At 39.7% G+C, this 25,732-nt stretch overlaps 2 protein-coding genes across 2 annotated transcripts in view; both read left to right on the top strand.

Moving 5' to 3' along the window:
• The first annotated feature begins 548 nt into the window (after positions 1–548).
• On the top strand, positions 549–3,809 carry SMCO1 (single-pass membrane protein with coiled-coil domains 1). Its single transcript, XM_049874684.1, has 3 exons — positions 549–598; positions 2,767–2,916; positions 3,365–3,809. The coding sequence occupies exons 1-3, from the start codon at positions 549–551 to the stop codon at positions 3,807–3,809; spliced, it is 645 nt and encodes a 214-aa protein (XP_049730641.1).
• Positions 3,810–7,968: 4,159 nt separating this feature from the next.
• RNF168 (ring finger protein 168) overlaps positions 7,969–25,732 on the top strand; it is a 36,256-nt gene continuing 18,492 nt past the window's right edge. Inside the window, exons 1-2 of the mRNA XM_049879551.1 lie at positions 7,969–8,324; positions 8,627–8,962. Coding sequence (XP_049735508.1) covers positions 8,656–8,962 — 307 coding nt within the window. The 5' untranslated portion in view covers positions 7,969–8,324; positions 8,627–8,655. The remainder of the gene's footprint in view (positions 8,325–8,626; positions 8,963–25,732) is intronic.

Genomic DNA, 25,732 nt, shown 5'->3' with positions numbered 1-25,732 from the left:
CCACCATGGCTCCTGTAATCTAGTACTAGAAGCTGTCTCTCAATAGACATTTATTAGTTTCTAATCAAGGTTAATTAGGTATTTAGCCTTGATATAATACATCATAAAAGGTCTAGGACTCTTTTTAAACTTAATTTAGGTTACAACTGAATAACGTAGCTGTCAAAGTTTGAGAGTAATTAATATTTCCGTCAAATTTTGTCCTAGCATATGTATACATAGGTACATGTGTACACATTTACCGGAACATACACAGAAGCACAGCTACATACGGTTGTTGTGGTATGCTGATATACTACAGCTCAATTTTCAAAGGCGAATATCACAGTGCATTCCAGGACACCTGTGTTCACATGGGCAGTTCTTTGAAACTATATTTGGATGTAGAGGCTATTAAAAGCTTCTCGTACTGAGTGACCTTTCAGGCAGAATTCAGATTGAACACCCATGCTACAGCTGCCTGTTGCTGAGTGGAAGAGGGCAGAAAACCCTGGATTCAAACCTCGATTGGGTTTTTGTTTTGTTTTGCTTCGTTTTGCTTTAAGAAGATGAACAATGAGACCACAACACTGATATCCTTGAAGGAGGCAATGAAAAGGTCACCAAGGGCAACGGGGAGGGAATAAGCACGGGTCTGTTTTTCTGGGAAGATGGGTGAGAGAAGTATGAAGAATAAAAACAGGCAAAGAACTACAGATGTGCTAAATAGATTTCTGTCTCTGTTAATGTGGTTCAAGTCTTCTAGGGTAAAAATAAAGATAAAATTTTAAGAAAAGAAAAAGAAATAAAGAAAAGTCTATGCCCAAGTGCTATAAAAAACCCATTAATTGCATTCAATTAATTGAGTACCTACTATGCATGGGATACAAAATGCTAGGAACACAAAAATAAGTAAAACGTAGTTTCTGCCATCAAGGAGCTCACAGACTGTAGGGATGACAGAACTATTAAAATGTAATTCTGATTTAATGCAACTAACCTTGCAATGATGCTGTGCCTAAAGTGCTACGGAAACATGAAGGGAGCATCAATTAATTTTGCCTTTGACACTAGGAAAAGCTAGCCTTCCTAGAGGGACATTTAAGCTGGTTCTTAAGCAGCAAGTAGGGGTCTACAAGGAAGAAAAACATGGAAAGAAGTTCCATAGGCTGCGGGAACAGTACAAGCCTCACATAGAGGCTTGGAATTGCATCAGTCATCGATTACATGTCTCACGTGATGTGTCAAGAGGACTGGCAGAAGGTGGTCCTTGCTGAGGAAATCCAACTTGGCTCTGACGATACCACTGGGCAAGTCAGGGGTGCCATAAAAGGCGTATAAGCTGTGGAATTGCATGATTAAAATTGTGTTTTAGAAATAAAATCCAAAGCAGTGAGAATATTCCACCATAGCAGTCTAAGCCAATTTCTGGTGGTGGGGAAAGCAGTTGGTTCAACTTAGGACAGGTGGAGATGTGCAAAAGAGCTGAAAATGCAGGTTTAAAGCTCGGATGAGAGGTGGTAACTGAAGCTGGATTAGTCTTAGTAGAAATTTATGACCAAGAAGAGAGGATGGCCAAGGACAGAATTCTGGGCAACTGCAAAAGTATCCAGGTCACAGAGGACGCAGAAAGCTCAGAGAAGTGTGTTTGTGTATCCCTTCCTTCATGAAAGACAATGTGGGTGGCTTCAGGCAAGTGAGTTCTTGCACTCCAGTTGTTTGTGGTTTGAGTAGACATAATTCCAGTGCCACAGTGCCTTCTGATGAGCAAGGCTGTTGAGAGGTACTCAGATCCTCATGTTGGGTTACACAGCTCAGCATCTCATTCACATCACAGATGTCAATCATACAAAAAATCTTACTTCTGTGGAAAGCCTCTGTTAGGTGTTGGGGAATGGGCACGAAGACATCCAAGGAACAGTATCTGGTTCCCTCTTCCCAAGAGCATACAATTCAATGAAAAGCTAACTCTAGAAATAAAGCACGATGCGGGAGTGACCGGTGTGAGGGAGAGGTAGGAGGGTGAGGAGCTCTCCAGGTAGAGAGCCTGGGGGATTCAAGGAGGAAGTGGAATTTGAGCTAATCCTGGAAGGAAGAATAAGGATTTGGATAGTCTGAATAGGGTGGAGAAATCTGAAAACTAAAAACAAACCTGTTGCCGTTGAGTCGATTCCAACTCATAGCGACCCTATAGGATAAAGTACAACTGCCGTATAGAGTTTCCGAGGAGCACCTGGTGGGATCAAACTGCCGACTTTTTGGTTAGCAGCCATAGCACTTAACCGCTAAACCTGGCCTCAGCACAAGCTAGCTATATGACATTAGGTTTCAATCTTTTTGAGGCTCAATTTCTTTTTCTGAAAAATGGAAAAAATGACTGCTTTACTTCTTGTTATTATGAGAATCAACTAAAGCAATGCTTGTATAAAATATTTTTTGAAGTATAAATAACAATACAAAGACAAGATATGGCAGATAGAGAAATTCAACAATTCAGTAACTTTTTTTTTTGCCTTTTTAAAAAATTGCCCTTTAAGTGAACCAATAACTTTTTTTGAATTATTTTATCTGAATACAAGGAATTATCAAGGAGGTATCAAGGACTACAAGGAATGAAAGAACTAGGATGGTGGCTGGAGGAATAACAAATGGGAACATCTGTTCATAATTTTAAATTTGAATAGTTACCCAAATTCGACAGTGGTTGTCATCAGTGTCTTAGAGCCTTCTTTTAAGGAAAAAACCCTCACCTAACCTAAATGAACCCTTAATTCTTCTACCCTATAGAGTAGAAGACAAACTCCAAGCTTTAGAAGCACAATTCAAAGAACTGGACTTCGCCACAGACAAACTTACACAGAAATTTGAATATCATAGCAAGACTTTGGCAAGCCAGGCAGCCCAAGATGAGCTGTGGGCAGCAGTTCTGGCCCTCAAGTGAGTATACAAAGAGGAATCAGTGGAATTTTGTGGCTTTCTGAGAGCTTGCGTTGGTCATTCCAGAATTTCTTAATATGTTTCCAACAATGGATTCTGAAGAAATGACATTTTCTCAAGTTTATTAAAGAAAAAAAAAATTGAGGGTGTTTATATGACATGCACTGCAGTACACACATCCTCACAGAGCCTCTTGCTTGCCAAACTCTTACTAACACTTAGATGGATAGTATAACTCCCCTGTCACTGAAGAGCTTATAGTATGGTGGCCTGAGAGCTAAGCTGTCCAGTTTGGTATAGGCCCTATTTCTAAAGTAAGTATTTTCTAAAATACAATAGCTTGTTTTCCTGGTGGGTTTGTACTTCTTTATTTTATCCTAGTAGAGTTCATTCTATGTTTGTACATAAATAGTTCTACTGCTTAAGAAGTTCTCCACATTTTTTATAGGTTCACACCAATGGAATTGAATATTTTATACAGCTATGTCATTGACGTACTCATCTGCTTGCACACTCGTGTACTTGAGAAGCTGCCAGACCTGGTGAGAGGTCTTCCCACCTTAGCCTCTGTCCTGAGACGGAAAGTCAAGAATGAGCGCATCAGAGTTGTGTGGGAGTCTGTCCTGGAAGAGTTTGGACTACAGGAAGGAGATATCACAGCACTCTGTACCTTCTTCATTGCACACGGTAACAAGGCAGAGCACTACTCTGCTAAAGTGAGACAGATGTACATCAGGGATGTCACTTTCCTGACCACTAACATGGTAAAGAACCAGGCTCTGCAGGAGGGTTTGCTGAGGGCTGTTCAGGTAATTGAGAAGGGGAAAACAGTCGGGGCCTCCAAAGAGCAAAAGTCTTCCCTAAAAGAGTTGATACCATCAGTTAAAAACTAACTTGGTACCCTATCACTTAGGAAATCCACTTTTAGTAGTTTATCTCCCAAATGGGAGAAAAAAATGTATGTGTAAATTTATTCATTAGAGATTTACTTTTACAATAAAAGTGAGGGGAATGTTAAAGAAATTGAGATAATTTGATGCAATAAATACTTATTGTCTACGTACATATTGGGTTGCATATCCATAAATTGCTTCTGGAGAAATACATTAAAAAAGTAATAAAATTGGTTGTCTTGGAAAGGAAAACTAAGAGGCTAGGGGTCAAAAGTAGGATGGGATTTTTTTCACTGTTTACCCATTTTGTACATTTTGAATTTTGAAACCCATGAATGTGCTACCTATTTAGAAAACAAGCAATAAAAAATTCCTTACATATATAATAGGGAGCCGGGGTGGTACAAGTGGTTTGCAATCTGCTGCTAACCTAAGGTTGGTGGTTCCAGTGGCACCACAGAAGAAAGGCCTGGCGAACTGCATCCATAAAGATCATATCCAAGAAAATCCTATGGAGCAGTTCAACTCTGTAACATGCGGGGCCACCAGAAGTTGGAATTGACTCAATGGTAATGTGTTTTTTGGTCTAACATATATCATGAAATGCTATAAATTCTATGTTGATGGATACTTTATCTCTAGTACAGTGCTTTAGTTATTTATACTGGAAAGGGGGTGTTCACACGTTCACCATTTATTTATCATATCTACTGAACACCTAATGCCACGTGCTAAGTGGTGCAAATAACGGAAACACTTAAAAATGTGGACCCGGTCGTCAAGGCAAGGATTAAATGTTGATGCTTTACTGGGGAGGTGTAAATTGAGGGCAGCAGAGTGAGGCAACAGGGAATTTAATCAGGGAAGGATGAAAAGTAATAAGTAATAGCATTATCTTGCTGGTCCCTCCTTCGAGATGAGCCATGAAAGACACAGCAGATTGGTCAGTGGGTATATCTACTCAGCCTTCACCATCTCCAAATCCACTGTTTGGAGAAACCATGCCTTGGAAGAAGGAAAGGAAATTTATCTGTATTGCTTGCCCATTCTGTTGTTTTAAACTCATCGAAGTTTGCTCCATGGGAGTTACCCCCTCCCATAGCTCTGAACTACTTCCAACCCAGAAAACCTCTCCACAAAAATAGAAGAGAAAGAAAAGTTTAAGTATTGAACAAGCATCAAATCAGAATGCGATGCCTCACAGGCAATCTGCTAAAGAGATTTACAAAGACAGGAAGACATCTTATCCCTTATATACCTGAGTAAATACAACTTATTACATTCACACTGAAGATAAAATTGCTAATTTTCTAATATCTTTATGGCAAGATACCTAAAGTTATGCTAACCACCTTCTAGAAAATTGGCAGGGAAGGGTGCGATCTTCCTTGATGATTACATTTCAAGAAAGATGGCTCTCAGGTCCTTGAGGAAACAGCCTTGATTTACATACTGTCTTAGTTGTCTAGTGCTGCTGTAACAGAAATACCTCAAGTGGATGGCTTTAACAAGCAGAAATTTATGGTCTCACGGTTTAGGAGGCTAGAATTCTGAATTGAGGGCACCAGCTCTAGGGGAAAGCTTTGTCTGTCAGCTCTGGGAGAAGATCCTTGTTTCCTTTCGACATCTGTGGCCCTGATGTTCCTTGGAGATCTCCATGCGTCTTGGAATCAATCTTCCACTAGGTCTAGGAGGTTCTCTGTGCAGGGATGTGCTCCGCTCCCGGCTCCTCTTCTTTTTTGGTGGTGGTGAACTCCTTCTTTCTCTGCTTGTTTCTGTCTTCTTTTATTCCTTGTAAGATAAAAGGTGTAACTTAAGCAAGGGCGTGACTTGAGTAAGGGTGGTGCCACCCCACCCTAATCCCACCTCATAGAGGTTTTAGGATTTACAACACACAAAATGGAGGATAGTTACATAATATCACAAAATGGAGGACAGCCACACAATACTGGGAATCATGGCCTAGCCAAGTTGACGTATGTTTTTGGGGGACACAATTCAATCCATGACACATACTTAACAGAAAGGCAAAGATTCTACCATTACAATTTATCTAAAGTGAATTCTAAAAAACATGGGTAGATGGGACGTATTTTCAACAGGGAGAATTAAAACCTCTTATTTTTATTTTGTATTTTTCCTTACTATGACTGGGTGAGTTTAAAGTGAGGGGGTGGGTAGTCACTGTGTGATTCGACAAATACTTTCTGGAAGAAATGCATTGAATTGATCCTTGAAGTAGGCAAAGTCAAAAAGCAGCCCACTTAGGATATTTTTCCTTACTACGACTGGGTGAGTTTAAAGCGAGGGGGTGGGTAGTCACTGTGTGATTTGACAAATACTTTCTGGAAGAAATGCATTGAATTGATCCTTGAAGTAGGCAAAGTCAAAAAGCAGCCCACTTAGGATGAAATGAGAAAGCAATGGAACCTTGGAGGCAAAGTGGTTAAGGGCTTGGTTGCTAACCAAAAGGTCGCCATTCCTTGGAAACCCTATGCAGAAGTTCTACTCTGTCCTGTAGGGTTGCTTTGAGTCAGGATTGACCTAATGGCACATGGTTTGGTTTTCTTTTTTTTTTTTGAGAAAGCAATGGCATGAAAGCAAAACATGTGGAGGCCAGTGAGTAGGCTATAATTAAATCAAGCTCTGTTTAAAAAGAATTGTGGACCCTGCTGGAAAAGCAGATTGGGGCCATATTAAGGAGGCTAAAGGATTGATACTACAGACAACTGTGTGGACAACCAAAGTTTTCCAAACACACGTTAATACAAAACAAAGCCTCTCAAAACTCTGCCAAGGACCCACCTACTTCCTTGTTTTGGTTTAATGTGGAAACCACTCCTGCCCCCAACTTGAATGCCCTCAGCAAACCCAAAAGACATGCACAGCAGTTTTCTTTTCTCTTCCTCCACACCTATTTAACATTTCATCAAAAAACTTCCAGTTGCCATGGAGTGGATTCTGACTCTTGGCGACCCCTTGTGTTTCAGAATAAAACTGTGCTCCATAGGATTTGGAAACCCTGGTGGCTAATGGTTAAGTGCTACCCCTGCTAATAAAGAGGTCGGCAGTTCGAATCCGCCAGGCGCTCCTTGGAAACTATGGGGCAGTTCTACTCTGTCCTACCGAGTTGCTATGAGTCGGAATAGACTCGACGGCAGTGGGTTTGGTTTTTGCCATAGGGTTTGGTGGTGCAGTGGTTAAAGCTATCAGCTGCTAAACAAAAGGCCGACGGTTGGAAACCACCAGCGGCTCCGGCTGCAGGAGAAAAAAATGTGGTAGTCTGCTTCCTTAGAGATTTACTGCCTTGGAAACCCTATGGGGTCATTATGAGTCGGTAATGACTCCATGGCCTTGGATTTGGTTTGGATTTCCATAGGGTTTATCAATAGCTCTGACCTTGCAAAAACCTTACGCCCAGTTCTTACATACTAGGGGGATCATACTATTTCCCCTCATTTCCTCGATTAAATTTGCATTTTTTTCATAGAACTCAATTTTGTGGAATTAGTTACCAGTTCAAAAACCTACCGCCAAAGTGGAAAAACTTATTCAAAATGTAATAAAATAGGAAACCATTTTCCTGTTAGCCTCCTTGAAAACGCTGACTGTTCTAGATTGAAATAGTGTATTACAAATGATGCACAGGACACGGCTAAGCCCCAGGACCGAGGCAGCCCCGTTTCTCTCCCAAGCAGATGAGCCTGACGCCATTAGGAGGGAACATGACACTAAAACGACCCATCTCTGCGCTGCAGACTTATGAAGGCGCTAGACCACAGGAGTAAGGCGTGTGCCTGTTAAATTGTCGCAGGTTTGCGGATTCTCAGACCACCATCTTTCTCCGGGATCAAGCTTCCTCGGAAATACGTTTCTGAGAAACTTGGAAACCGACCTAAGGCGCTCAGTTACAAATTAACAAACAAGTGGATTGAGGAATACTAAGGGAAGAATAAAATAAAAATTACTGGTCGAATTTTTAGTGTTTCCAAGGTTCCTCTTTCCCGCGACACCCCAAGACTTCTGCAGCCCACGGCAGCAGCGAGCGCAGAAGGTCGAAACCCACCCTAGCTGAGCTACCTGCTTCCCCCAGGGAGCCGGAAGTCCCGCGCAGGAGCGGGAGCAGGGAGCGCAGGCCCGGAAGTCCCGCCCAGCCAAATTTTAGGAGCCTCAGTGCTCTCTGGGTAGGAGGTGCTCTTTTGGCGGGCAGTCGTGACGTCACTAGCCCTTTTTGGGTTGCTAGGGCACCACCGCAACAAATAGGCTTTTAGGCTCGAGGCAGAGCGAGGAGGGGCGTGGCGCGCAGCTCCCGGAAACGGCGCGAAGCGCTCCAAAGCTGCAACTCGGGGGCCCGCGCGTTGCCACCGTAGCAACGGTAAGACGGAAGTGCGTCTCCAGCCGGAGCCCGGCGTCCGGGCAGAAACAGTGCTCTTCCTGGGGCACTGACCCGGTACCTTCGCGCCTTGGGGGCTTCGGGCTTCGATGCCCGGAGCTAAGACGGAGCACCCTCGCCTGGTAAGAGGGAGAAGGGGAATTTGGCGCGAACCTTCCGCCGCCCCGGGGAACCACTGCCCACCCTCAGCCCTGCCGCAACGGCGAAAACGTTCATTTTCTTACCCGACGTTTGTCTTGAAATGGACTAATACATCGTTATACAACTTATTAGTGTTTATCTAACCCTCCCAGCGTCTTTTTGCTAAAAGACGCTTGATTCGCCTCATCTCTGAATGCTTCTACGCTCCTGGGCATAATATCCTAGCGCAGAACTGTTCTCTGTTTCTGTAGTTGGGCCGAATATACAATTGCTTTTCTTTCAGGTGTTGATGTTGAATAGCTTTCTTAGCATATGAAGATGGCCGTACCTAAGGACGCCATCCCGTCCTTGTCGGAATGCCAGTGCCAGATCTGCATGGAAATCCTAATCGAACCCGTAACCTTTCCTTGTAACCACACGCTCTGTAATCCGTGCTTCCAGTCGACTGTTGAAAAGGCAAATTTATGCTGTCCCTTCTGTCGTCGCCGGGTCTCCTCGTGGACCCGGTACCATGCCCGAAGAAATTCTCTTGTCAATATGGAACTGTGGGAGAAAATTCAAAAATACTACCCAAAAGAATGCAAGCTTAGAGCCTGTGGACAAGAATCAGAGGAAATCGGTGAGTAAAACCCGGTGTGTTTACTGGTCAAAAAATGAAAAACCCTTTAAAAAGTGAATCACCACTTCTCCATTAAAAACAAACAAAAAAAAACCCATTAGTATTTGGCCAAATCGTGCTGGGGAATTTGGATTTTATGGTCCCCAAAATGCCTATTGAGGTCAAGGGCAAGATGTTGTTCATTGTTATGATGCCTTAAGCAGTGGAAATTATATGAATTACATACGTTGTATGCATTATATGCCAGTTGTCGTTTAGAGCTTCAGTCTTATGAAAAGTTAAATCCATATTCACAGATGAGGAATGCATCAACACTAGGAGTAGGGAAACTCCAGGATTCCTGTGTTACTATTTCTTTTATTTGAATTACTTTCTCTGGCTTAATTTGACTGTACATCTCCATTCTCTTAAGCATGCAGTGAGCCTGAACTAGCTTTCTGTAACCGGCTCCATCTAGTTCAGTCATTTTTATTCAGAGCCCTCCAGTGTGGACTCAGCAGCTAGTCAGAGTGCCCCAGACTGAATACTTGGCCCCAGCAGCTTGCCTCCTCTAATGTGATCAATAAACCCTGCAGTATTTCCTGTCGGATCTTTGAATGTGGTGCCTGTGGGCTCCTGTACCTGACTTTTTAGTGTTTATGCATCTCAAGTCGCTCGCAAAATACTAAGAAACTAGGTATCTAAACAACTCTAGAAAATTACTTTGTGAAACAGTCATCACCCGATTTACCTATTTTTCATGAAGTTGAATTTTTAGACACTGGGTTTATTTCTTGGTGTAGGAGGGAAAGATATCACTTGTAATGTGTGAAAGCTAGACTGAGATTTATTCTTCATATGAAAAACACTTGCAGTTTCCAAATGCTAAAAATCAGCTGTATTCTTTTGCCTCAGCAAGTGTTATTCAGTTATACTTCAAAATCTGAGAAAGAATTGGCTGGTAAACATAAGCTTGTTTGCTTATTTATTTATTTTTATTGTGCTTTAGGCGAAGTTTACAGAGCAGATTAGTTTCCACTTAGATAGTTTGTATGTAAAGTGTTTTGTGGCTTTTGGTTTCATTCTCCACAATGTGTCAGCACTCTCCCCATGTCCGCCCTGGGTTCCCCATTTCCTTTCATCCTGATTTTCTACCCCTTCCTGCCTTCTCATGTTTGCTTTGGGGCAAATATTGCCCTTTTGCCCTTGTATAATTGATTGTTCTAAGGAGTATGTTCTTCTCTGGTGTTACTTATTTTACATGCTTGTCTGTTGTTTGGCTGGGAGGTGGTCTCTGAGAACAGCTCATAAGCTTGTTTTTTAAAAATTTATTTTGCGAAGTGATAATGTCAACCCTGTAGTTAAGAATACATCATTAAGATGTTTGGAAGCTATACTACAAAATAAACCATGACTTACGTTAAAAAATTTTAATTTACTGATGATCAAGAATTCTCATATTTAAATATAAGCTGGAGAAATGTATTTCAAGGCCAGAAATGATATATGTATTATCCTTATTAAAATAAAATTGTTATACTTTGTTATATAACATTGTTACATAACGTTCTTTATATTAGAGTAAGGATTCAAATGTTGATTGTATAATTTATCTCCTTGAAATGTTTTGTGTATTTCTCTGTGTTATAGTATCATCATTTGATTATCCTTTGCTTTGTGTTATTTTTAAAATTCTCCAAGACTTGTCAATGTTTAACTACTGTTAGAATGCCTAATACATTGTAAGAACTGTGTTGGGCTCTGTAAGGAATAAGCTTTGTCTTATTATGCCCGCAGTAGAATCTAAATACATTTTTATTAACATGAAATACATGTATATTTTTATGAATTATTTTATTCTTATTGTGCTTTAAGTGAAAGTTTACAGCTAAAGTTAGTTTCTTATAGAAAAATCTGTACACACATTATGTGACCCTAGTTGCTCTCTCTGTAATGTGACAGCACACTCCTTTCCACCCCGGATTTCCTCCGGTATCCATTCAACCAGCCCCTGTGCCCCTCTGCTATGTCACGTCGCCTCCCGACAGGAGCTGCCCATTTAGTCTCCTGTATCTGTTTGAACTAAGGAGCTTACTCTTCATGAGTATCATTTTATGTCTTATAGTCCAGTCTAATCTTTGTTTGAAGAGTTGGCTTCGGGAATGGTTTTACTTCTGGGTTAGCAGAGAGTCTGGGCTTCGTGTCTTCTGGGGTTCCTCCAGTCTCAGACCATTAAGTCTGGCCTTTTTATTAGAATTTGAGTTCTGCACCCCTCTTTTCTCCTGCTCTGTCAGGGACACTCTGTTGTGTTTCCTGTCAGGGCGGTCTTTGGTGGTAGCCGGGTACCATCTAGTTCCTCTGGTCTCAGGCTGATGGAGTCTCTGGTTTATGTGGCCCTTTTGTGTCTTGGGCTAATATTTGCATTGTGACTTTAATGTTCTTCGTTCTCCTTTGCTTCAAGTGGGTTGGGACCAATTGATGCATCTTAGATGGCTGTTTGCTAGCTTTTAAGACCCCAGACACCACTCACCAAAGTGAGATGCAGAACATTTTCCTAATAAACTTTGTTATGCCAGTTGACCTAGATGTCCCCTGAAACCATGGTCCCCAGACTCCCGCCTCTGCTATTCTGTTCCTCGAAGTGTTTGACTGTATTCAGGAAACTTCTTAGCTTTTTTTTAGTCCAGTTTTGCCGATTTCTCCTGTATTTTTGTTGTCTTTCCTTTCACCTGAGATAATTCTTGTCTACTGTCTAGTTAGTGAATACTCCTCCCTCCCTCCACACCCTCGTAACCATCAAAGAATGTTTTCCTCTGTGTTTAAACCTTTTCTTGAGTTCTTATGATAGTGGTCTCATACAATATTTGTCCTTTTGTGACTAATTTCACTCAGCATAATGCTTTCCAGATTCATCCAGGTTAGGAGATGTTTCGTGGATTCATTGTTGTTCTTTATCATTGCTTAGTATTCTGTTGTGTGACTATACCATAATTTGTTTATTCATTTGTCTGTTGATGGGCACCTAGGTTGTTTCCATCATTTTGCTACTGTGAATAGTGCTGCAGTGAACATGGGTGTGCATATATGTATTCATGTGATTGCTTTTTTTTCTCTAGGATGTAATATAAAATGTATTTTGGGCCCTACAACAGTCATTAGAGTATAAAACGCATGGTATGTTTATATGTTCATTTTATTCAGTAGTTTCTAGTATTTTCACACCCATTTGCACACCCATGAGCACCCATCAGCACAATCACTTTTGGATCATTTTCATCACCCCAAAAGAAATCCTATACCCATTAGCAGTTACTCTTCATTCCCCTCTTCTCTACCCACCAGCAACCACTGTTCTGCGTTCTCTTTCTTTAGATTTACCTCTTCTAGACAGTTCATACAAGTGGAATCATTCAGTATGTGGTCTTTTGTAACTGGCTTCTTTCACTTAACACAATGTTGTGTTCAAGGATCATTCGTGTTGTAGGATGTTTCGGTACTTCATTACTTTTTATGGCCACATAATATTCCGTTGTATGGATATGCCACAGTTTATTTACCTGTTCATCAGTTGATGGGCATTTGGATTGTTTCCACTTTTGGGCAGCTGTGAGTAATGCTGCTGTGAACGTTCCTGTACAAATGTGTGTGTGGATGTGTGTTTTCATTTCTTTTGGGTATATACCTGGGAATGGAATTGCTGGGTTATATAGTAACTCGGGAGCCCTGGTGGTACAGTGGTTAAGACATTGGCTGCTAACCAAAAGGTCGGCAGTTCAAATCTGCCAGCCGCTCCTTGGAAACCCTGTGGGGCAGTTCTCTGTCCACGAGGGTTGCTATGAGTCAGAATCAACTCGAGGACAATGGATTTGGGTTTTAGTTTTGGTTTATAGTAACTCAGTTTAACTTTGAGCAACTGCCACACTGTTTTCCCAAGTGGCTGTGCCTTTTTACATTTCTAGCAGTAGTATATGAGGGTTCCAGGTTCTCCACGTCCTCGCCGACACTTGTTAGTGCCTGTCTTTTTTATTAAACCATCCTAGAGGGTGTGAAGTGGCATTTCATTGTGGTTTTGATTTACATTTCCCTGATGGGTAATGATGTTGAGCATCTTTTCACGTGCTTGTTGGTCATTTGTGTATCTTCTTTGGAGAAATGTCTATTCATATCCGTTCCTGTATTTTAATTGGCGTATTTTTCTTTTTATTATGGAGTTTTAAGACTTCTTTACATATTTTATATGTAAGTTCCTTATGATTTGCAAAAACTCTCCAATTGTGTGAGTTATCTTTTCACTCTCTTGATGGTGTCCTTTGAAGCACGAAAGTTGTTTTTTTTTTTTGGATGATGTTCAATATATTTATTTATTTTGTTGCGTGTGGTTTTGGTGTTATATGTAAGAAGGCTTTGCCTAATCCAGGGTTCCAAAGATTTAGCCCTTATGCTTAGGTTTTTGATTCATTTTAGTTAATTTTTGCGTATAGTATGAAGAAGGGGCCCAATTTCATTTATTTTCATGTGTCTATCCAGTAGTCTTAGTACCATTTATTGAAAACAGTATTCTTTTCCTTATTAAATAGTCTTGGCGCCTTCATAAAAAGTCAGTTGACCATAGGTATATGGCTTTTTCCTGGACTCTTAGTCCAGGTTCTCCAGAGGAGCAAAACCAGCAAAGCGTATGTAAATATACATACAGAGAAGTTCAAGGAGATGGCTCACACAATTGCAGGGGCTGGCAAGTACCAAATTCGTGGGTCAGGCAACAAGCGGGTGACCTCCGCTGGTTCATGTGGTTGTAGGGCTGATGAACCCAAAATCTGCAGGTGGAGTGGCAGGCCAGAGACTTCTACAGGCTTACATTCCAAGAGCTGGAGGTCAGGTGATGAGAAGAGTGCAGGGTTGAGAAAGAGAGAACAGCTTTGCCAGAACATCCATTTATAGACTGCAGACAGGCCATGCCCCCAAGAAAAATCCCCTTTTAACTGATTGGCTGCTCACATTAGATCACTAAATGGAAGTTGATTACATAGTGTCTGCCAAATGGAAACTGAAACTGCGAAAAGCCCCTGAAAGCTGGAATTCAGGGGCTCGCACGTTGCCACAGTAGCAGCAGTAAAATGGAAGTCCAGCTCCAGCTGGAGCCTGGTGTCTGGGTGGAAACAGGGTTCTTCCTGGAGCAGTAACCCATTACCTTTGATGATGGCCAAGTTGATACATAACATTGACCATCACAACTCTCAGTTCTATTCCATTGGTTTATATGTCTATCCTTATGCCAGTACCACACAGTTGTGATGACTGTAGCTTTGAAGTGTGTTTTGAAATTAGGACACGTGAGTTCTCCAATTTTGGTATTTTTCAAGATTGTTTCTGCTGTTCTATGTCTCTTAAAGTTTGTCATTTTCTCCAAAACGGACAGCTGGGATTTTGGTAGACCAATTGATTCTGTAGACCAAGTTGGGAAGTATTTTCTTTCAACGATGTTTGTTATTTTTATAAAAATTAAAAAGTATAAGCTTTACACTTTTTGCATTAATTTATTCCTGAATATCTTTTATTTTTTTGATGCTATTGTAAATGGAATCTTTTTTTAATTTTTTTCAATATTCATCACTAGTATATAGATGCCATGCAATGGATTGCTGTTACGTGGCCTTTCTCGCCATGGTGTTGTAACTCCCACCCGAGTGATTGAGTGGGACTGTGCATCTAAAGGAACTGTGGCCCCCCAAGGAGAATGGTCAGTTTTTCCATCTTGGTAGGTTTAAAAGAGCAATTCCAGAGCAAGGAGAGGATCCCACCAACACAAAGGAAGAACAGCCAGGAGTGGAGCACGTCCTTTGAACCTGGGGTTCCTGTGCTGAGAAGCTCTTGGAACCAGGAGACAGAGAGAGAGCTATAACACTGAAGTCAGCGAGAAATGGCAGCAGGAGATGGCGCAGTGGGCTTTCCAGCCCACGGAGTGAGAGAGCTAAGTGTTTTGGGGCCGAGGCTTACTAGCAGAGTGGGGTGCCTCTGGGCAGTCACTGCCAGAGCTAAAAGAGTTTTGTAACACTTGCTTGAGCAGGTCAGAGGCCAAGGGGCCAGAGAGAGGCGTGCCTGAGAGTACAGCTGGGAAGAGGCTGTCCTGATGGAAGTACTGTATCCTGAGTGTTCCTAAGCCTGAATTGTAACTGTTACTTCTCTAATAAACCCCATAATCATGAGTATTGTCTGTGAGTTTTGTGTGGCCATTGCAATGAATTATCGAATCCAGCACAGAAGTTGAGAGTTCCATGGGAGGGTTGGTTGGTGTCAGAATTGGTAAAGATGGTGGAGAGAGGAGGCATGTCTGACCTCAGCCTCATAAGAATCAGCCTTAGACCGTTGATCTTGATTCACCCTCCTCCTTGTGAAGTTAGAGGAGGTCAGGTACTGTCCCCGTGCCATGTTTAACTAGAAAATAATTATTTTTTTATTATTAATTTTTGTTGTGCTTTAAGTGAAAGTTTATGAATCAAGTCAGTCCCTCGTACAAAAATTTATACACATCTTGCTATACACTCCTAGTTGCTCTCCCCCCAGTGAGACAGCACACTCCTTCCCTCCACTCTCCTCATGTCCATTTGGGCAGCTTCTGGCCCCTTCTGCCCTCTCATCTCCCCTCCAGACAGGAGAAACAATTGATTTTTGTATATTAATCTTCTAATAACCTTGCTGAAGTCATTTATTGGTTTTAACAATTTTTAATGGATTCCTTAGGATTTCCTACGTACAGTATCATATCATCTGCAAATGATAACTTCTTTATTTCTTTCCTAGCTTAGATGCCTTGTATTTCTTTTTATGGCCTAATTGCCCCGGCCAGACCCCTAATACAATGTTGAATAAATGTGGCAAGAGAGAACATCCCTTTCTGTCAGCTGTGGATTTTTCATAGCTGCCCTTTTAAAGTTGAGGAAGTTCCCTTCTATTCCTAGTTTGTTGAATGTTTTTTATCACGAAGAGGTGTTGGGTTTTCTGAAATGCTTTTTGTGCATTTACCGAGATGTAGTACGGTTTGTGTGCTTTATTCTATTTCTGTTGTGTATTACAATGATTGATTTTTGTAAATGAGCCACCCTTGAATTCCTGGGATGTCTCAGTTGGTCATGGTATAAAACTCTTTTTATATGTTGCTGAAATCAATTTGCTAGTATTTTGTTGAGGACTTTTGTGTATATATTCTTAAGAACCATTAATCTGTAGTTTTTCTTTCTTGTGGTGTCTTTACCTGGTTTGGGTATCCAGGTAATACTAGTCTCATAGAATGAGTTTTGAAACTGTTTTGTGCTCTTTTATTTTTTGGAAGTGTTTATGAATAATTAGTATTCTTTAAATGTTTGGTGGAATTCATCAGTGAAACCATCTGGTCCTGAGCTTTTATTTTCAATCTCTTTACTTGCTATAGGTATATTAAGAGTTTCTGTTTTTCCTTGTCTGTTTTGCTAGTTTGTCTTTCTGGGAACTTACTCATTTCATCTAAGTTACCTGTCTTGCTGACATACAGTTGTTCATAGCATTCCCTTAACATTCTTTTGTATTTCTGTAAGATCAGAAGTAATGTCTCCTCTTTTCTTCCTGATTTTGGTAATTGGAGCCTTCTCTCTTTTTCCTTGGCCAGTCTAGCTAAAGGTTTGTCAATTTTGTTGGTCTTTTTAAAAAAACAAACGAAAGTTTGGTTTCCTTGATGTCTTCCCCCCCATTTTACTATTCTGTTTTATTACCTTTCATTCTAATCTTTGTTACGTCTTCTTCTGCTTGCTTTAGGTTTAGTTTGCTCTCCTTTTTTCTAGTGTCTTAAGGTGTAAGGTAGCTTATTAATTTGAAATTTTTCTTCTTTGTAATATAGGCATTTATACCTCCTAAGTTTCTCTCTAAGCACTGTTTTAGCTGCATCCCATAAAATTTGGTATGTTATAGTTTCATTTTCATTCATCTCAAAGTATTTTCTGATTACTTTCGTGATTTCTTTGACCTATTCATTGTTTAGGAGTATATAATTTTATTTCTACAAATTTGTGAATTTCCCCCTATTTTTTTTCTGTTATAAATTTCTAATTTCACTTCATTGTGATTGGAGAACACATTTGGTACAATTCCAGTCCTTTTATGTATATTGAGGCTTGATTTATGGCCTAGCATATGGTCTACCCTGGAGAATGCTCCATGTGCATTTGGCAAGAATGTGTATTCTGCTGTTGGGGGGAATGTTCTATAGGTGTCTGTGAGGCCTAGTTGGTTTATAGTGTTGTTGAAGTCTCCATCCTTATCTCTGCCTAATTGTCCTAGCCATTGTTGAAAATGGAGGGTTAAGGTCTCTCTTATGGCTGAATTGTCTTTTTCTTCCTCCAATTCTGTCAGCTTTTAAAAATTTTTTTTTTTATTGTTATTGTTGAGAATATACACAACAGCGCATAGACCAACAGTTTCTGTGTGTACAGGTCAGTGACAGCGATTACATTCTTTTAGTTGTATAACCATTCTCACCCTCTTTTCCCGAGCTGTCCCCCCATTAGCATAAATTCACTGTCCCCTAAATTTCCTATCTAATGTTTCAAGTTCCTGTTACCAATTTGATCCCACGTAGATAGAATTTAAAAGAACACAATGCTCAAGGCAGACATTCCTTACTAGTTAAGCTAAATATTGTTTGGTTTTAAGAAGATTTCAGGGGTTATTTTTGGTTTAAGGTTTAAAAGATTACCTCAGGGCAGTAGTTTCAGGGGTTCATCTAGACTCAGTGGCTCTAGAAAGACTGGATTCCATGAAATTTTGAAATTCTGTTCTGCATTTTTCCCCTTTTGGTCAGGATTCTTCTATAGAATCCTTTGATCAAAACATTAAATAATGGTAGCTGGACACCATCCAGTTCTGGCAAAGGGGGCAGTTAGTTGTTCATGGAGGCAATTAGCCACACATTCCATTTTCTCCTCCTGCCGCTGACCCCCCTTCCTCTGTTGCTTCAGATGAGTAGAGACTAATTGTTGTACCTTGGATGGGCATTTGCAAGCTTTTAAGACCCTGGTGAACTAGGAGGTGGAACAGAAGCTCTAAAAAACGATACTAGGCCGATTAACTGGGAAGTCCCGTGAAACCATGACCCTGAACCACCAAATCGAGAAAGCAAATCCCGTGAGGTGTTGTCCCATACACAAGCAGCATCGGCAGCTGCCGGATGTTTTTTGTAAAAATGTATTATCCCATAACATTTGCCAGTTCAGCTTTGTATAGGTGTACAGCTTAGTGACATCGGTTACGGTAATCAGCTCTGCAACTTCCTTCAGGGTTTTTACAATGAAACTTGTAAAAATATATAGGGAAGTTTGTACATGGGTGGTATTTGCTTTATTGTCGTGTTTTTGTTTTGTTTGTTTGAGAATTTTCTGCATTGGACTAATTAAGTTGCAATTCTCAGAGATTCCTTTAGTTGGATTTATCCTTATTTATGTGTAATTCTATCATTAAAAGAACTCCAATTAGGGGCGATAAGTAATTAGAGAACCTGCTTGTATTTTCCTACATGAGAATGGTATAAACATTTAAAATAAACTATAAAATCAGCCATTAAATGGCAGACTTAATACTCAGCGAATCTTGATGAAGGACAACTGGGAGTTCCTCATAGTGTATTTGCAAGGTTTCTGTAGATTTAAAAATTTTCACAGTAAAAAACAGAAGAGGGGGAGCAAATTAAAACTCTTTCCATGATGGGGCAAACAGAGTCAGGTTGAGGAATGGAAGAGTAGTTTTATAAACAGTGTGACAGTTTAAGTTAAGTTTTGTTATTTATTTACTTTTATCTTTGTGCCTGTATTGGAATTAGGTTCTTTAATTAACTATGATTTTTGCTTCAAAATTAAAACAAAAAATGGGGATAAATTTCCTTATGTTTTCTTAATTGTATGTTTTGGTATCTTAAAAAGTCTGTCTTTGCTATTCTTTTTCTAAATTTTCTTGACTATTTTTACTCATTTTTTAAAAGTGAATTTTTTTAAGAAGATATCTGAAATCCTTTCTTTCCAATTGTCTGCAATCAAGTAATATTCCACCACTTTGCTGACCATCCCTACGGATATGGAATTTTACTGGAGGACTTTAAAAGTTAAGAATTTTCTGAGCCAGAGGCTGGCAGGCTACAGCTTACAGGCCAGATTTGCCCCACTTCTTTTTTTGTAGCTAAAGTTTTTTTGAGACATAGGCACAACACTTACTCTTACATTGATAGCTGCTTTCGTACTGTAATGGCAGAGTTGAATAACTGTGACAAAGACCATATAGCCCCGAAAGCATTAAAATACTGTCTGGCCTTTTACAGAAAACGTTTGCCAACCCCTCAACTGTCGCATCTGATAATTAAACTTCACCTCTGCATATGTCTTATCTTCCTTTATTCCTGTTGTAATGAAGTGCTGTTCCTACTATCTACCTGGGCTTTATTTCTAGCCCTTTCTGTTTTTTCAGGAACCTTCCATTTCTCTTTCCTGTATTTTCCTCTGTGTTGTCTCAGATCGATCCTCCTCAATGGCTAAGATAAATTGAGAATTTAGCATACTTCATCCTACTTGTTATGACGAGTTACATCACTGTTTTTAATTCGTCTTCTACAGAATCTGTAAATTACTGGCTTGCAGGCTATATAAAGCCTGCAGACATGTTTTCCATGACCTTTCCAACAGCAGCATTGAAGATTGGGAGATTTCACATAAAAACCTGAATTTTCTTTAAATAAGAAAAAATACTGTGATGACGGGCCTCAGGTTCCTAAATGGTAGTAGTCAGTTGAAGTTGAGTATCAGCTGCCCCTTTAGAGAGGCAGATGTGTTTCTGTTCACCACGGGGGGGAAAATTCTCACAACTGGACCAATAAGCAACATTGTGATTAAATGGAGAAAAGATTGAAATTGTGAGGGATTTCATTTTACTTGGATTCATGATCAGCATCCGTGGAAGCAGCAGTCAGGAAATCAAACAACATGTTGTACTGAGCAAATCTACAAAAGACCTCTTTAAAGTGTTGAAAAGCAAAGATGTCACTTTGAGGACTAAGACGTACTTGACTGAAGCCATGGTATTTTCAGTCTCCTCATCTGCATGCCAAAGCTGGACAGTGAATAAGGAAGACTGAAGAAGAATTGATGCATTTGAATGAAGATGTTGGTGAAGAATATTGAATATACTGTGCACTGCCAGGAGAACGAACAACTCTTGTCTTGCAAGAACTGTAGCCACAATGTTCCTTAGAAGAAAGGATGGCGAGAGTTCGTCTCATGTACTTTGGATGTGTTATAAGGAGGGACCAGTCCCTGCAGGATATCATGCTTGGTAGAGTGGAGGGTCAGAGAAAGAGAAGACCTTCAATGAGATGGACTGACACAGTGGCTGTAACAGTGGGCTCACGCATAACGATTGTGAGTATGGTGCAGGACCAGGCAGTGTTTTGTTCTGTTGTCCATAGGGTTGCTGTGAGTAGGAACCAACTGGATGGCACCTAACAACAACAATGGCTAATGATCATGAACATGTTGGCTGCTTGGATGAAGGTTCTGTTCATGTCCTTTGCTCATTTTGTGATTGGGTTGTTTGTCTTTTTGTTATTGAGTTGTTGCAGTTTTCTATAGATTTTAGAGATTAGACCCTTATCAGATAAGTCATTTCCGAAGATTTTTTTCCCAGTCTATAGGCTGTTTACTTTTTTAATAAAGTTTTTTGGTGAGCATAAGTTTTTAATTTTCAAGAGATCCAATTTATCTATTTTGTCTTTTTCTGTTCATGCATTTGTTGTTACGTTTGTTATTCTATTTTTACAAAAGATTGGGTCCCATGGTTTTCTCACTATGTCTTCCAGGAATTTTATGATTTTAGGTTTAAAATTTAGGTCTTTGATGCATTTTGAGGTTTTTTTATAGTGTAAGGTATGAGTCCTGTTTCATTTTTCTGCAAATGGATGTCCAGTTTTGCTAGCACCATTTATTAAAGAAACTGTTTCTGCCCCACTGAATGGCCTTTGACCCCTTGTCAAAAATCAGCTCTCTGTAGATGGCTTGGTTTAAATCTTAGTTCTCGGTTCCGTCCCAGTGGCCTCTGTGTCTGTTCACTGAACCAATACCAGGCTGTTTTGGTAACAGTGGCTGAATAGTATGTTTTGATATCAGGGAGTGTGGTACCTCCTACTTTGTTCTTTTTCTTCAGTATTGCTTTGGCGGTTTGGAATTTCTTTTCTTTCCATATAAAGTTGGTCATTAGTTTTTCCATTTCAGTAAAGAATGTTGTTGGGATTTGTATTGGGATTGCATTGTATCTGTAGGTTGCTTTAGGATTGACATTTTCACTATATTAACTCTTCCAATCCATGAGCACGGGATGTCTTTCCATTTTTGTAGTTCTCTTTTAGTCTCTTGTAGTAGTTTTATAATTTTCATTGTATAAGTCTTTTATGTCCCTGGTTAGGTTAGTTTGTAGGTATTTTATTAATTTGGGGGCTATCGTAATTGGTATTGTTTTCTTAATTTGTTTTTCAGAGTATTCTCTGCTAGTGTAGAGAAACCCAACTGATTATTGTGTGTTGATCTTGTACTCTACAACATTGCTAAATTCTTCTGTTAGTTCCAGCAGTTTCTTCTGGAATCTTAAGGGTCTTCTACGTATAGGATCATGTCATCTGCAAACAGAGATACTTTTACTTCTTCTTTCCAATTTGGATACCTTTTATTTCTCTTTTTTGTCTTATTGCTCTGGGTAGGACTTCCAGAACAGTGTTGAGTAAGAGTGGTGATAGTGGGCATCTTTGTCTCATTCTCATTCTCAAAGGGAAGGCTCTCAGCCTTTCTCCATTGAGTATATTGTTGGCTGTTGGTTTTTTATATATGGCGTAATTATGAATTCTCCCTTTTATTCCTATTTTGCTGAGAGTTTTTATCAGGAAAGGATGTTGAATTTTATTGACTTTCTTTTCTATATCAATTGATGTGATCATATGTTTCCTTTGCTTTGTTTTATTTATGAGGTGGATTACATTGATTTCCTAATGTTGAACCACTCTTCTAAGTCTGGTATGAATCCCGTTTGATCATACTGTATGCGTTTTTTGATATGTTGCTGAAGTCTGTTGGAATTTTTTTTCTTTTTTATTGTACTTTAGATGAAGGTTTACAGAACTAGTTTCTCATTAAACAGTTAATACACATATTGTTTTGTGACGTTGGCTGACAACCCCACAACATGTCAACACTCTCCCTTTTTGACCTTGGATTCCCTATTACCAGCTTTCCTGTCCCCTCCTGCCTTCTAGTCCTTGCCCCTGGGCTGTTGTGCCCGATTAGTCTCGTTTTGTTTTATGGGCCTGTCTAATCTTTGGCTGAAAGGTGAACCTTTGGGGTGATTTCATTACTGAACTAAAAGAGTGTCTGGGGGCCACACTTTTGGGGTTTTTCCAGTCTCTGTCAGGCCAGTAAGGCTGGTCTTTTTTTGTGAGTTAGAATTTGTCCTACATTTTTCTCCAGTTCTGTTTGGGACTCTATATTGTGATCTCTGTTAGAGCAGTCAGTGGTAGCCAGGCACCATATAGCTGTACTGGACTCAGTCTGGTAGAGGCAGTGGTATGTTGGCTAGAATTTTGTTGAAAATTTTTGCGTCTGTGTTCATAAGGGGTATTGGTCTATATTTTTTTGTGTGTGTGTGTGAGTTTTTGCCTAGTTTAGGTATCAGGGTTATGCTGGCTTCATAGAAAAAGTATGGTAGTGTTCCTTCTATGTTTTTGAAGAGATTGGGTAGGATTGGTGTCAACTCTTCTCTGAATGTTTGGTAGAATTCTCTAGTGTAGCCTTCTGGTCCTGGGCGTTTGTTGTTGTTGACAGTGTTTTGATGACATCTTCAATCTCTTCTTTTGTAATTTGTTTAAATTTTCTACTTCTGTTTGTGTTAAGTTTGGGTAGGTAGTATGATTCTAGGAACTTGACCATTTCATCTAGGTTTTCAAATTTGTTGGAGTACAGGTTTTCATAGTAATCTGTTATGATCTTTATCTCTGTTGGATCAGTTGTAATGTCACCAATTTCTTAATTTGGTTATTTGCTTTTTTTCTTTTGTCAGTCTAGCCAGTGGTTTGTCTATTTCATTGATCCTTCCAAAAAGCCAACTTCTTTTTTTGTTGATTCTTTCTATTGTTTTTCTATTTTCCGATTCCTTTATTTCTGCCATGATCTTTATTATTTCCTTTTTCTGGCTTGTTTTGTTCTTTTCTATATAAGTTTTCAGTTTAAGTTAACGATTTTGGATCTTTTTTTTTTAAATGTAGGTATTTGTTGCTATAAATTTCCCTTTTGAGTACTGTTTCTGCTGTGTCCCAAAGTTTTGATATGTTGTTTTCATTTTTGTTTGATTCTGGGAATGTTTTTAAACTTCACTTTTGATTTCTTGTATAGCCCAGTAGGAGCCCTGGTGGCTCAGTGACTAAGAGCCCAGTCTACTAACCAAAAGGTCGGGAGTTCAAATCACCAGCCGCTCTTTGGAAACCCTATGAAGCAGTTCTCCTCTGTTCTGTAGGGTCACTGTGAGTTAGAATCGACTCAGTGGCAATGGGTTAGGTTTGGTTTTTTGGTGCGACCCAATAGTTTTTAAGTAATTGTTATGAATTGAATTGTATTCCCCTAAAATGCATATCAACTTGGCTAGGCCTTGATTCCCAGTATGGTGTGGTTGTCCACCATTTTGTGATCTGATGGGATTATCCTATGTGTTGTAAATCCTAACCTCTATGATGTTAATGAGGCAGGTTTAGAGGCAGTTGTGTTAATGAGGCAGGACTCAATCTACAGATTAGGTTGGATCTTGAGTCAGTCTCTTTTGAGCTATAAAAGAGAGAATCAAGCAGAGAGGTGAGGGACCTCATACCAACAAGAAAGAAGTGCTGGGAGCAGAGCACATCCTTTGGACCCAGGATCCTTGCACTGAGAAACTCCAAGATCCAGGGGAAGATTGATGACGAGGACCTTTCCCTGGAGCAGAGAGAGAAAGCCTTCCACTAGAGCTGGTGCCCTGAATTCGGACTTCTAGCCTCCTAAACTGTGAGAGAATAAATATCTGTTTGTTAAACCCATCTACTTGTGGTATTTTTGTTATAGCAATACTAGATGAAGACAGTAGTGTATTATTTAGTTTCCATGTATATATTTTCCTGTTGATTTCCAGCTTCGTACTGTATGGTCAGAGAAATTGCTTTGTATGATTTCAGTCTTTTTAAATTTGTCGAGACTTGTTTTGTGTCCTAGCATATCGTCTATTATGCAAAATAATCATGTGCGCTGGAGAAGAACGTATATCATTCTGGTGCTGGGTGATGTGTTCTATATATCTCTCTTAGGTCCACTTGGCTTATAGTTTTAAGTTCCCAATGTCCTTTGCAATCTTCTTTTTACATGTTCTGTCTACAATTGAAAGTGGTGTGTTGAAGTCCCCTACAATTGTTTTGGAATTGTTTATTTCGTCTTTCATGTAAGTCGGTATTTGTTCCATGTATTTGTAGCACTGCTGTTAGGTGCATATATAATTGTTAAATGGCTTCTTGCTGGATTGACCCTTTTGTTATTATGTAAGGTCTTCTTCGTCTCTTGTAAGAGATTTTGATTTATAGCCTATTTTATCTGATATCATTATGGCCGCCCCATTCTTTTTTGTTTACTGATTACATAGAATATTTTTCTCCATCCTCTTTCAGTCTTTCTGTGTCCTTATGTTTAAAGTGTGTTTCTTGTAGACAGCAAAAGAATGGATCAATTTTTTTTTAGTCCATTCTGCTACTCTCTACCTTTTGCATGGGTGCTTAGATCATTTACACATTTAAGATTATTACCGAAAACGAAGTGTTACCCCAGCCATTTTGCTGTTTGTTTTTTGAGTGTTTTCTATCTTTGTTTTTTTATTCTGATTTTTCTGTTTTTGTTTGTTTTTGACTGCTTTCTTGTGATGAACCTTTTTGCTTTCTTCCTTCTTTTCATCTGAATGTTTTTTATTGGTGATTTCTTAGTGATTACCATATTTATTACATTACACAACGTACAATTGCAACAATGTTTAAAATATGAACAACAGTTAACATACAACCTTAACCTAATCTATTCCTGATAATACTCCTCCCTTCTGCATTTTTGTTGTTGTGTCTCCATTAATATCAATATATAACTTGTATTTGATAAGTTTACTTTGTACTTATAGTTTATAAACTTGATGTATTGCTTACAGGATTTAATTATTGAGTTTATTCCCTGAAAATATCATAAACTTGGTCCTTATGATTGCTCGTGTCGTCGCGTTATTTGAAGATCTCTCTGTCTTTAGTTTTCTCCACGTACAACCAAAACCCAGTGCAATCGAGTCGATTACGACTCATAGCAACCCTATAGGACAGAGTAGAACTGCCCCACAGAGTTTCCAAGAAGCGCCTGGTGGACTTGAACTGCCGACCCTTTGGTTAGCAGCCGTAGCACTTAACCACTACGCCACCAGGGTTTCCTTCCCCATGTATAGGTGCAACTATTTATTTAATGATCTTGCCTTTCCATTTGGTATACTCCCTTGAGTAACACTTGCAAAGCTGGTCTGGTACTTGCAAATTCCCAGAGCTTCTGTTTTTTTTGGAATGTCTTGATTTCCCCCTCATTTTTGAACAACAACTTCGCTGGGTAAAGAATTCTTGGTTGACATTTGTTTTCATTCAGTATTTCATATATGTCTCTCCATTGTCTTCTGGCTGCTAGAGTTTCTGGGGAGAAATCAGCA

Source organism: Elephas maximus, chromosome 1, assembly GCF_024166365.1.
Source record: "Elephas maximus indicus isolate mEleMax1 chromosome 1, mEleMax1 primary haplotype, whole genome shotgun sequence".
NCBI classification, from domain to species: Eukaryota; Metazoa; Chordata; class Mammalia; order Proboscidea; family Elephantidae; genus Elephas; species Elephas maximus.
The sequence above is the reverse complement of the archived record's forward strand: the minus strand, read 5'-3'. Positions and strand labels throughout refer to the sequence as shown.